This window comes from Dama dama, chromosome 12, assembly GCF_033118175.1.
Source record: "Dama dama isolate Ldn47 chromosome 12, ASM3311817v1, whole genome shotgun sequence".
Classification (NCBI taxonomy): domain Eukaryota; kingdom Metazoa; phylum Chordata; class Mammalia; order Artiodactyla; family Cervidae; genus Dama; species Dama dama.
In genome coordinates, this window is record NC_083692.1 from 71,298,211 (window position 1) to 71,312,137 (window position 13,927).

General features: G+C 36.4%; 1 protein-coding gene across 1 annotated transcript in view; it reads left to right on the forward strand.

Moving 5' to 3' along the window:
• AQR (aquarius intron-binding spliceosomal factor) overlaps nt 1-13,927 on the forward strand; it is an 80,461-nt gene that overhangs the window by 9,867 nt on the left and 56,667 nt on the right. Inside the window, exons 5-9 of the mRNA XM_061157632.1 lie at nt 4,505-4,625; nt 6,670-6,810; nt 8,493-8,561; nt 9,787-9,887; nt 12,605-12,681. Coding sequence (XP_061013615.1) covers nt 4,505-4,625; nt 6,670-6,810; nt 8,493-8,561; nt 9,787-9,887; nt 12,605-12,681 — 509 coding nt within the window. The remainder of the gene's footprint in view (nt 1-4,504; nt 4,626-6,669; nt 6,811-8,492; nt 8,562-9,786; nt 9,888-12,604; nt 12,682-13,927) is intronic.

Here is a 13,927-nt window from a genome sequence, read left to right on the forward strand (position 1 = left end):
TTTTAGGCAAAGATGGGCTCAATAAAGGATAGAAATGGTATGGGCCTAACAGAAGCAGAAGATATTAAGAAGAGGTGGCAAGAATACACAGGATAACTACACAAAACAGGTCTTCACGACCCAGATAATCACAATGGTGTGATCACTCACCTAGAGCCAGACATCCTGGAATGTGAAGTCAAGTGGGCCTTAGGAAGCATCACTGCAAACAAAGCTAGTGGAGGTGATGGAATTCCAGTTGAGCTATTTTCAAATCCTGAAAGATGATGCTGTGAAAGTGCTGCACTCAATGTGCCAGCAAATGTGGAAAACTCAGCAGTGGTCACAGGACTGGAAAAGCTCAGTTTTCATTCTAATCCCAAAGAAAGGCAATGCCAAAGAATGCTCAAACTACTGCACAATTGCACTCACCTCAAAATTAAGGTGAGTAAAGTAAGCTAGCAAATTATTGCTAAGCTAGCAAAGTAAGGCTAAAAATTCTCCAAGCCAGGCTTCAACCGTACGTGAACCATGCACTTCCAGATGTTCAAGTTGAATTTAGGAAAGGCAGAGGAACCAGAGATCAAATTGCCAACATCTGTTGGATCGTTGAAAAAGCAAGAGAGTTCCAGAAAAACATTGACTTCTGCTTTATTGACTATGCCAAAGCGTTTGACTGTGTGGATCACAACAAACTGTGAAAAATTCTTCAAGAGACAGGAATACCAGACCACCTGACCTGCCTCCCGAGAACTCTGTACACAGGTCAGGAAGCAACAGTTAGAACTGGACATGGAACAACAGACTTGTTCCAAATCGGGAAAGGAGTATGTCAAGGCTGTATTTTTTCACCCTGCTTATTTAACTTATATGCAGAGTACTTCATGAGAAATGCTGGACTGGATGAAGCACAAGCTAGAATCAAAAAGACTGCCGGGAGAAATCTCAATAACCTCAGATATGCAGATCACACCACCCTTATGGCAGAAAGTGAAGAGGAACTAAAAAGACTCTTGATGAAAGTGAAAGAGGAGAGTGAAAAAGCTGACTTAAAGCTCAACATTCAGAAAACTAAGATCATGGCATCCATTCCCATCACTTCATGGCAAATAGATGGAGAAACAGTGGAAATAGTGAGAGACTTTATTTTTTGGGGCTCCAAAATCACTGCAGATGGTGATTGCAGCTCTGAAATTAAAAGACGCTTACTCCTTGGGAGAAAAGTTATGACCAACCTAGACAGCATATTAAAAAGCAGAAACATTACTTTCCCAACAAAGGTCTGTGTAGTGAAGGCTATGGTTTTTCCAATAGTCATGTATGGATATGAGAGTTGGACTATAAAGAAAGCTGAATGCCAAAGAATTGATGCTTTTGAACTGTGGTGTTGGAGAAGACTCTTGAGAGTCCCTTGGACTGCAAGGAGATCCAACCAGTTCATCGTAAAGGACATCAGTCCTGAATATTCATTGGAAGGACTGATGCTGAAGCTAAAACTCCAGTACTTTGGCCACCTGATGAAAAGAACTGACTCATTTGAAAAGACCCTGATGCTGGGAAAGATTGAAAGTGGGAGAAGAAGGGGGCAACAGAGGATGAGATGGTTGGATGGCATCACCAACTCAATGGATATGAGTTTGGGTAAACTCTGGGAGTAGGTGATGGGCAGGGAGGTCTGGCGTGCTGCACCCCATGGGGTCGTAGAGAGTCAGACACAACTGAGCGACTGAACTGATCTGAACTGAGCTGAGGTGTTCTTATTATAATTGCAGAGAAAAATTGAAGTTTGTAGCTATGAATTAACTTGTAAGTGAAGTGACTGCTATATCTTAAGAACTGTATTGTTATTAAATACTTGATCTCATTTAACCCTCATAATAGTTCCAGTGAGATCTTCCTTATTTTATAGAGAGCACTTAGGCTAGAAATTGGATCCATATGACCCTTAGATTAATACACTTTTTCATCATACCATGCCATCTTTCAAGAAGAACAATAAAAGTCAAGTGGATGCTGATACACAGTTAGGATAAAACCAGACTTCTTTTGTCCTGGCAAATACCAGATACCAAGAGAATTGCAAGAACTAAAGGAGAAAGCAGCAGAACGTATTTAAGGCGCCAATGACAGTGAAAGATTTTTAATAACTGAAAAAGTGGGTTGTTATCTTCCAGGAACTTTTATGTAATTTCTGGGTGAAAATGCCATTTTCTCTGTGCCAGCCTCCAGACACAATAATTCTCGTTTGTAGTAGAGATGATTGATGGTCTCTTGCTAGAGTGGAAAGTTAGATGGCATGGAGAAGGTGTCTAGGTATAGGAGAGTGAACTGAATCTTGAGAAAACTCATTAGAGGGACATGTTATTATATAGGTTACATTTGCTGCAGTTGGCAAAGTAGAATCAGGGCATTAGTGAACAGTCCTTAAGTTTGGTTTAAAGAGATGTAGTTTGGAGTGTGGTCTGTATCATCTATTTATCACAGAGATAAGTGTGTCATCTTGGGCAGATCATTTACTCTCATAGTCTCAGATTCTTCATCTGAAAAATGTAAAGAATAGGTTTGGAGTTCACTGTGTAATCAGGTAATACCCATGATATTACTGTTAAAAACTGTGGCAAGCCAATGATATCTGTGGGGCATCTGGCTGAATCAAATATAAAGATACTCTGAAATGATATGTATTCCAACTAAACTGCAAAAAAAATGCTACAGCTAACACCTTGATGAATGTGAGTCCAGACTCACAAATTACAGGGCACGTTAGAGCAAGATTTAGTTGAAGCAGCAAAGAGCAGAATTAGATACTCCTCAGAAAACCACAGGTAATTAAATCATATACATACTGTCAAATCATGTTTAAAATTATTATGAGTATAAAAGAAGAAATAGAATGTGTGTAAGAAACAAGACACTAAAAATGGACAGGTTTGGGGGAAAATGAAAATAAAAGTCATTAAAATTAAAAAACTCAGTGGTTAAATTGAATAGATTAGACACAGCTAAAGAGGGAATTAGTTAATGGGGATTTACAGCTGAGAAAATTAACAAATAACAGAAAAGAGAAATAGAGATGTAAAGCATACAAGGCAATTAAGAGATATAGAGGCTAGAATGAGAAGGTCCATTAGAAGTTTCAGAAGAGATTTAGGGAAAATGAGGGAGTGGCGATTTAGAAGAGATGACGGTTAAGAATTTTCTACAGTTGAAACATGAGTCTGTAAGATTCAGGAAGTATATCTGTGAACAGAGCAACAGTGACAAAAATCTTAAAATCTGCTAGAGGAAAAACGATTACTCAGAGGAAGAACAAATTGATTGATTGTAGACTTCGCAATTGCAATAATAGAAAAGATAGTAGAATGAGTCTAGTAAATAGAAAAATAGAACTATCGACCAAGAAAGAATTCTGTCACCAGCTAAACTGCATGAAATAAACAGATTTCAGACAGATTCATACTAACAGACTTGCTAGCAAAAGTTCTGAAGGGCATAATTTAGGGAAAAGGAATTTAAACTTGTAAAAAAAGAATACGAAGTTTCATGCATTTACTATATGAAAGAGTAGTCTATAACTTGGAGCCTTTTGGCAGTTATTTAGGATAAAATACTATTTACCAGTTTCCTAGGCTCTTGTAAACTAAGTAAGAATGATTCCTAAAGATAGACCCATGGAAATATCAACATGAAGAGACCTTTGAAGCTTAAGAGGAAGTAGAAAAATTCTGTTATAGGGCAATCTGAAATGCACAACTGTGTGTGTGCACATGTGCATGCATGCATGTATACATGAAGACGTAAGTGAAAAGTTATACATGTGGAGTGATTTAAAATAGAAACAAAAAAGTTCTGTGTTCTTCATTAGTGCTTGAGAGGATTTTACAGCCCACAACAGTAATTGAAGTTTATAACTACTCTGAACAAGAAATGGTTAAGTTTTGTTTTGAAAATCAGAATTACTTAGTTTAGGAATGTCTTCACCAGTCTTAAAATAAGAATTTTGGCATTTTGAAAAGAAAATGCAAGTTACCTTGAAAACTGACTTATGTTAAATGCCTTGTAAATTAAGTAACAAATCCTCTTTTTTGAGTAGGTCTTTGTCTTAGTTTTCAGAAATCATTTGGTCTTGATAGGAGTTTGTGTTAATTTCTCAGTTACTTTTGTCTGTGAAGCTGTCCATCATATCATTTTAGAGCTGGCATTTGTCAGATATTTTTGTTTTCTACTCTGTGAAGCACCTTAGATAAGGAAATATCCAGTGCTCTAATGGTGATAATTATATATGTCAGTAATCTTTGATGTGTTCCTACTTTGAAAGTATAAGACTCTCATTCTCCAGAGCCATATTTGCTACACATGTTTGCAATAGTAGGACTGACCTACATTATAGATTAATTCGTGAAGGACTCTCAGCCTGTAAATACAGAGTTTCAAAAAGTTGTAAGTAATTAGACTTTTTCAGGGGAGTGATATAATGATATGGTAGTAACTAATGAAATATTCTATGCCTTTTTATTCTTCACAGCCAGTATCTTGAAAATTACCTCTGGATGAATTATTCTCCAGAAGTGTCCAGCAAAGCCTATTTAATGTCAATCTGCTGCATGGTGAATGAAAAATTCAGAGAAAATGTCCCTGCATGGGAGGTAACAGATTTAAATTACTTCATAGCTTTTTACTGTGCTCACTTAAGGTGTTACAAAGTAGCTTTTTTACTGATAATATTTTTAGAACAGAACTTTATCCAAAAATAAAGTAAATATTGAGAAAAAGAATGGATGTATGAAAAATATTGGGTTGGCCAAAACGCTTGTTCAGGTTTTCCCTAAGATGGTATGGAAAGGCCAAACAAACTTTTCGGCCAACTCAATGACATTTCTTTTGGTTTTAGTTCTTTAATATGTTGTGAATTGAAAAATTATTAATGTGAAATTATTTTTCTGCTTTGTACTTAAAACAAAGAATGGCATGGATTATAAAGACTTTTACATCAAATAAAGTAAATTTTATATTAAGTAGCTCAAAGAGTCAGACATGACTGAGAGATTGAACTGAACTGAGCTCAAATAGATAATGTTCAATGAGATAATATTTTTCAGTGCCTTGTTTCACAACAGAGAGTATGTGTTTATAGTTTTACCCGAGTAAAGTAGTATGTCTAAAGTCAAGACAGGTGCTTATATTGTAATTTCAGTCTTCTCTTTATCTGATTTGGGATCTGTTTTCTCTTTTGAAATTTATAATTGGCATTTTCTCTTTGAGCTACTGTAACAGAGCCTTGATCAGCCAACAAAGGTCCAAAATCTAGGTTTTCTTTGGCCATTATGACATGGTCAGCTCATCAAAAGAGTTCCTTCCCCTCAATCATACATCTTTAAATGAAGGAAAGCTGTGTATACTTGCCATCTCTTTTGAGGGGATGGTCACCAAAATGAAAAGGTGTTAACATTCTTTAAGATTAAAACCATGGAATCTCAAATATTCATTATTACCATCGTATAAGGGCCTTGTCTTATTGAGAAATCTTAGAGGTTTCTTAAAGTTGCTTCGAACCACCAGAGGAAGGGAGAGGGACACCAGAGAATGACTTCATCAGTTTTCATGCTGTAAAGACCACTTTGGTGATTAGAGTTGATACAGATAAAGAGAAGAGGTTACACTGATTTGGAAAGTAAAATTGATTGTATTTGATAATTGAAGTAGCTTGAGGGAGGGGATATTATTTTCAGTAACCTTCCAGGTTTGGGCAACTGAATGTAAAAGATGAGAGGTGCCTCTTCAAGATAGGTAGAAGAGGGTTGAGGAATACTTTGGCGGGTACAAAATTGTTGAATTGAGTTTTGGACTTTCTGAGTTTAAATTGCTTTTGGAATATCTAGATGAAATTGTAGTAGACAAAGCAATCTAAGGAGTGAAGAAATCTGGACTGAAGATATGTATTTAGAATCATTAGCGTATGGTAGTTGAAGTAATGGGAGAGGGAGAAGAAGAATGAGGCTAGATCCCCAGGGACACTGCCTTGTAAAGTGACAGAGAAACCTTCCCATCAAAAAGGAGTTGAGGGATGGTAAGCACCTTTAGGACTTGGCAGCTGTAACAGCTTCGGGGGAGTGCTGTACATGGAAACTTGTTTTAGAGAAGTAAGTGCAAACGGCTGGTGTAGGTCATACACTTGGAGCACTTGGCTATAAAAGAAAAGAGGTAACAAAGATGGGGAGGTAGATCACAGAGAAGCTTGAATATGTTTACGTTATTTGCCTTTTCTTTTTAAAACGTTATCTGTATATTAAGAGTAAAGAGATAAAGGAAAGGGTGTCTTTGAGATTAAATAGAATATGAAGACTTCAGTTTTTGCTCAAGATGTTTCTTTGTTTAAATTAAAAGTATTAAAACACTTCAGATTTTTAATAAAAAAACAAATCCTAAGCTAATTACCAGCCTAATACTTGAAGAAAAAATAAAGGAATCAAAGCCATTATTTTATTAAATGAAAATTTCTGCAACTCTCACATTTCCCTGCCAGAAGTCTATATTTGACTTGCCACAGTGAATTATAAGTAAGCAAGTAATCTTTTTATAATTATTACACTTGGTTAATAGACTCCTAAAAAGTCTGCCGGTGTCCGCTTACAGGAGAAAAAGAGGTGAGCAAGCCATTTCAAAATGAATTTTTATTCTTTCTCTTTTCAGACTTTTAAGAAGAAGCCAGATCACTTCCCATTCTTTTTCAAGTGCATCTTGAAAGCAGCATTAGCTGAAACTGATGGTGAATTTTCACTCCACGAACAGACAGTCTTACTGCTTTTTCTTGACCACTGCTTCAATAGTTTGGTAATTTTACTTTATCTTTTGGGAGAATGTTCAGATTTTCTTATTCTTTTAAGTTGACTGTAAATGAGATTAGCTGTACAGCCAGCTCCTCGTAGTTTAGTGAAGAATGAGGACAGTGCTAACATTTCAGCCCCTTCTTGGGAAAATCATCTTGTAGGATCTGTTTGCTTTTTAATAGATTTGGTCTTGATCCGTTCTTTTTTCTATCTAGCTTCTAAGTAAAATGATAAGAACTGAAATTCTTCAAATGTAGAGCAGCAAAGAGTCTGTTAACATGAACATTGAGTAATGAGATCAGTGTCATAAACTATACACAGGAACATAGCTTCCTCACCGCTCAGTCATACCTCACACATAACCTGGCAGGTCGGCAGAAGAGTTCCATTTTGAGTTGACTGTTGAGGGGTGATTATGGATGATCTTTCAAAATCTCTTGGGTTGCCTGTGATACATTTTTCATTCTTTGTAAGATTATGTTCTAAAAAATAAACATTTATAGTAATTAATATTTTATTTGTACTTCTCTCCTGTGGTTATCTGAAGGTATCTATCTTTAAATAAATAGGTATATACCTGTGTGTGTGTGTGTGTGTGTGTGTGTGTGTGTATAAAGGTGCTTCTGAATTGATAGTGCATTTAGACCCATGCAGGACAATGCATGAGATTCTTTCTTACCCTGAAAACAGTGTTGATAGATGAATGGTTATTATCTGTTTCCAAGTAGTACCTCACATGGGTCTTGCAAAGACCAGAAGAAGATTTATATTCAGTATTACCTCTTTAACATTTATTAAACAAAGCAAATATAAATAGATGTGATTCCTCATCAGAAATGGAACAAAACCAAGATTTAATTAGTATTGGTAGTTTGGTGCTAGTTTAATTAACTTAAAAGCTAGCTTATTGGTACTTTTTTTCAGTTTACCACCAGTATTCATTATTTGAGGTAGTTATGCTCTAAAAAATAGCTGTGAACACAGAATTAGCTTAAAACTGAACTACTGCTCTTAGGGAAAATACAGAGAGAGTTTCATGCAAGCCTCTGGTCACATTTTCATCAGGTGATCAATGTATAGCCTTGTTTTATGTGTTTCTGTTTAAAGTCACTTTGCTGTTGATCAACAACAACAACTATGTTGTTGATTTGTTAATGTTGAACTTAACTTATGTAACTCATGTTACATAAATGCTGTAACTTATGTCTGAACAAACTTACCTAACACACAGTGTTTTCTCTTTAAGGCACATCACAGCATTCTTCCCCCTGGGAACACTGAACAACACTGAAGCCCTGTGCTTGGGGCCACTGTAAATAGCAAAGTCACCAACAAAAATCACAATGTTGTGAGAAAGTAGCACTAAATAGGCCGAAAAGAGATGCTAGTGTAAGAGAGCTGAAGCAAGAAGGCAGAGCACACCTTGTCTAACCCCAGCTCAAAACATGTGTGTTGGGCAGTTCCCACTTTGCTCTGTGCTGTCACTGAATGACGGTGAAAGCCTTGGGAGTATTGAATTGAGGGCTACAAATAGATTTTGCAAGTTGATGAAATCACAAATATGGAATTTGCAAATCATGAGGCTTAGCTTTATCTTTTTAAAAATGGATTGGACTTCTTAATAATAAAAAATTGTTAATTTGAAAGAATTGACGGTGTATTTCCCCCCACGACTGTTTTAAACAGGAAGTAGACTTGATACGGAGTCAAGTACAGCAGCTCATCTCTCTCCCGATGTGGATGGGCTTACAGCCTGTGAGTATCTCAGTGCAGAAACTTACGTGTATTTGTAAGTGGAGCATGTGGTTTTAGATGGTGTAGCTTTAATATGAATATAAAATGACAGTTAAAAATCCCCCACCAAATTTGTCTAATTTACTATGTATTAACTAATCATAGGTGTAGTTTTTTTTTTCAGTTTTAAAGCTTTTGTGTGTAAGCCAGTAAATGTTTCTCCTAATGTCATTATTTTAAGGTGAAATAAGGTAGTATCTATTGAGCTCATAAAGGGAGTTAATTTAGTAAAATATTATTATTCATAGATACGTCTTTGGATGAGACTAAATACAGACTTGAATTTTTAATTTTACTTGAATGGAATGTACATATAGCTATAGGAGAACATCAGAATTATGTTGAATATTAACAACTTCATTTTTTCCATCAAAGTCTTATTGGATAATATGGGTGAGTGTCAAAGCCAAATTAACAGATTTTAGGGAGTTAAGTTAAAATTCAGATTTCTGTATAATACTGTATTGAGAATTTCATTTCCTGCACGTGGGTCGTTTTGCAGACATTCAGATATACAGGCTCATTCATAGATACCAGTTGATGAAGGTTAAAACAGGCACCTATAAATAATTATTACCAGTGGGCTTCCTTGGTGGCTCAGAGGTTAAAGCGTCTGCCTTCAATGCGGGAGACCCAGGTTCGATCCCTGGGTTGGGAAGATCCCCTGGAGAAGGAAATGGTAACCCACTCCAGTACTCTTGCCTGGAGAATCCCATGGATGGAGGAGCCTGGTAGGCTACAGTCCATGGGGTCACAAAGAGTCAGACACGACTGAGTGACTTCACTTCACTTAAAAATGGATAAGTGCCATGAGAAAGAGGGGTGGTAGGACATTTCCGTATTATGATAGCTGTTTTATGTGCATTGTTTCAGACTGACTTTTTGAACTTTAAATGTTAACGCTCGTGTTTTTCAAACTGAAGTCCTGAATTTTAGAAATAAGAGAGAAAATTTAGAAATATGAAAGAAAATTTATTACTGAGCTTAAAATCTTAATGAGAAATTTTTTTTGTCTTATTTTTTTTCTACTGACAGGTAATGGAATTGAATTAGTTTTTTAAAGTGTAGGGTATTAGTTTCTTAGATTCCAGCTTTTGTCACGTTCCTATCTGGTTTTATCCCATTGCTCTATATTATATTCTTGCATTGGGGTTATGGCTGATTTAATGCCATATCATTCTTTCAGGCACGATTGGAATTAGAATTAAAAAAGACACCTAAGCTAAGAAAATTCTGGAACTTGATTAAAAAGAATGATGAAAAGATGGATCCAGAAGCAAGAGAACAGTATGTTGCCAAAGCTTTGTTCCATGTTGGTTTGTTATGTGAGTTGTGGGTCTCAGATGTTGCTGACTTGTTTTGTTTTTCCCTTTATGTAGTGCTGAACCAAATAAACGATTAAGAAGTGCTTTTACCTAGAGCATCATAGAAATACTATTTACAAAGTTTCAGTGGAGAAGCCACACATCATCATTTCTCCTTTCCCTTATCTCTGCCCCAGTCACAAGTGTTATCAGCGGTCTTCCCTTTCCCTGTTGTCCATCATAGTTTGTTCATCATGGATGGGTCTCAATTTTCTCCACAGTCTTCAGGCTGTCAGTCCAATTTTTCTTTCTTTTTCCCATCCCTTTATTCTTAACAATGACTTACACACTCCACTTTATACACTTCATTTACTCAATAATCTAAGTGTTTATTATTTTACTGGGTACTATTATAGGTATAGGCAATATGGCATAGAACAAAATAAAAAGTAATTCCTGCTCTTGTGGAGTTTACATTCTAGTTGAGGGAAGCAGCTAATAACAGATGGATTTTATGATATATTATCCAGTGGTTCATGCTAAGGAGGAAAATAAATGAAGTATACAATGAGTAAGGAAGCAGATGAGGGTGTGGGTTATTTTAATAGTAATTATTATCAATTGGATTAAAGTCTGGCAGCAAGCATTTATGTCATCAAACAAAGTTCTGTTAGTAGGAAGGAGGGGAAGAATCTGTATACTCTTAAGACAGCAGTCCTCAGACTTTTTGGCACCAGGGACCGGTTCATGGAAGACAGTTTTTCCACAGACCGGGGCAGGGAGTGGGAATGATTTCAGGGATGATTCTCATAAGGAATTTACAACCTAGATCACAAGGTTTGCGCTTCCGTGAGAATCTAAGGCTGCTGCTCATCTGACAGGAGGCAGCGCTCAGGCAGGTGATGGGGAGTGGCTGTAAATACAGATAAAGCTTCACTTGCTTTCCTCCTGCTGGGCAGCCCAGTTCCTCATAGGGCTGGGGACCCTTGCTCCAAGAGGTTTGTTCCTCCCCCCGCCCTGTCTTTCTCTGTCTCTCTCTGTCTCTGTCTGTCTGTCTCTCTCTCTCTCTCTCAAGCTATCTGGTCTACCTGTGATCTTGCTTTATTTACTCCATGACTCTTCTAGCAATGATCCTTTTTTCTTTCTTCATCCTCAAATATTCTTTCCACTCATTTTTTTCCTCCCTCTGCTTATGTATATATGCTTAGGACTCACTTCTTGAACCTATGATAACTTCTTCTGACTTATTTTTTCATCCACTTAGGATAATACTCTGTTCACCCATAGATAGCAGTTGAAGTCATAGGTATGAGTAAGATTATGTAATGAAGTATATAGACTGTGAAAAGAGGGTTGAGGATAGAAGGGAAGCTTGGAGTTGTGCTGGTGATCACTGAAAACGAGAGAAACTGAAAAAAGCTGGATGTCAGAGAAACGAGTTTGGGAGTAAGGAAATGAGAGGTATGAGGACAGGAGAACAGGGTCAGAATAGGAATATCCTTTCTTTAACTTCAGACTCCAGTCTCATCTCTTCCATGATATCTTTCTAACCAATAACCTCTTAATCGGGCTACTTACATGATATCTTTGTGTTATTTGACTACTTTTTAAAAATTTAAACCCTCTCTTCCCATTACCTCAGTATGATTTAATTCCAAATCAATAAACTGTTCATCGTTTCTTAAACATTCCTTTCCTAACCACCTTTGCCCCTCTACTTGACTTAATTGAGGCTGACCTTTTAAGCAGTCTTCCCAGACCAAGTACTAAGCCTGCAGTGCTTGCTTCTGAACTGAAACACACAGTGTTTTTCATTGAAGCATCAGCTCTTTTTGTAATGATTAGACTGTGTATAGTTGTTTAGAGTGTAAGTTCTATGATCAGACTTACCTAGGTTTCACACTCACCTGCTGTGTAAGTTTGGGCAAGTTACTGCGCCTCTTTGAGCCTCAGTGTGAAGTCAGGACAGAATAGTACCTGTTTTGTAGGAGTGCTGTCAGCATTAGATTATTTTGTATCATGTCCCTAACACAGCTCAGATCCTAGTGCAGTAGGTGCTCAGATAATGTCAGGCAGTTTGACTAATTAATGTTGGCTTGTGTTACTGATTATATTTTATGATGTCGTCATTTTAAGTATATTTTAGTCATTTCCCTGCTTGTTATTCCCAACAGGGCTGGCATAATCATTTGTAGCTGTCCAATACGTGCTGATTGGTTTTTGAATAGTTGGTACATGATGCATCTTAAATTAGTAATGAATAAAAAGTTGTTTTTTAAACTAACATTTAATTTTTATACATTGTAATACTCTTTAATAATTTAAGCATATTAAAGTATGAAATTGCTCATTTCAACTACATGCTTAAGTATTAGATTTTTAATGTTGAAGGCAGACTATAAATGAAATTTTGAAAACTCCTTTCTAGTCCTGACCTTTAAATCACAAGTGAAAACTTTTATAATAAGACAGAGATGCTTTCTTGGCTGGTTATTAGGCCAGTAATGAGGCTCCTGTTTTCTTCATGTAATGCTGTATTTCTCTCAAGGAAGAAGCTGCTTAAATTATGGTCCTGATTTCAGAGAGAAATGAAACAATTTGAGCAGTGTAAGAAAGGCTGTTCAACATTTAAGTTTTACTTTTGAAATAATTATTTCTCAAAAATAACTTGCTCCCTGTTTGTTATCTCTCTGATTTTAGAGCCTATCAAGAAAGAAGATTTCTTTCACAACTCATCCAGAAGTTTATCTCTGTGCTGAAATCAGTCCCACTTTCTGGTAACGATCTTTCTTTTCTCAGCTCATTTGTGAAGTTACCATTCAGATGCCCATCTGGTATTTATATTTAGTCTAAAAACTATGCTCTCCAAATGATTTTAAATTACATTGACAAGGGATTATGTCCTTCCCTTTTCAAGTATGCTACCTGTCTGAGTATTGTGACTGCCTTAGAAATTCATATCATTTAAGCGCACCAGCATGGTTATTGAAATGTTCATTTATGTAGCAGTTATTTTTGGAGCTTCCTTACAACACACAGGTTTAGATCAAGGTTTCTGGGACATGGTAAACAAGATAGTCACAGACCCTATCCACGTGGCATTTATAATTTGGTACTGAATAATGTTTTCAAACCATATCAAATACTGTTTAGGAGGGGAAGAGGAGAATTATTTTGAGATATGAGCTATAAGATGAAATGGGAAGTATTTTCCTCCATCGTGATCCCCATGTGGAGTATAAACTTCAAAATATATCACGATTACCCACTGTATATAGATACATATATGTGTGTGTTTATGAGTATGCGCTTGATGTACCAAGAGGATCTAACTACATTCTGCTGGGTTGGCAAGATTGACATAAGCATCTAGTGAGTGCAAATAGGGTATTGTTTACTTAATAAAAGTATGTGTATGCTATGTATGATGTATCATTGGTTGTTAATATTTTATTTTCTAACTGAAATATAATCTAAGAACAGTTCAATAGGTGTACCATATTTATATGCACCAGAGGTTATACCATACATATGGATCAGAGATTGTAGCTTTGTTTAAACTAAAATACAACAATAGTGTACTTAGAAATGTTGACTTTCCCCAAGTAATAGTTTACAACTGAAAATCACACCTGTAATTCAGTGAGGAATAGATAACAATGCTACAGATGCTAATTTACGGTACCAGATTTGGAGTGTAATATTACTACCAGTATTAGTATAAAGAAAAAATTGTCATATGCTTATAATCTGTCACCTAATGTTTATATATTTAAATCTTTCAGTTAAGCACTTTGAACCTGGAAAGAGGACTTAGATTTGGTTTCCTTGACACAAATATTAATAGCGAGAGCCACTAATGTATAATAATTAGTGCCAGGTTGGGAATTCCCTGGTCCACATTATAGGTCTTGGCACTTTCACTCCCTTGGGCCCAGCTTCAGTCCCTGCTCAGGGAACTAAGACCCTACAAGCCATGAAGTGAGGCAGCACCCCACCACCTCGCACCCTCAAAAAATTGAT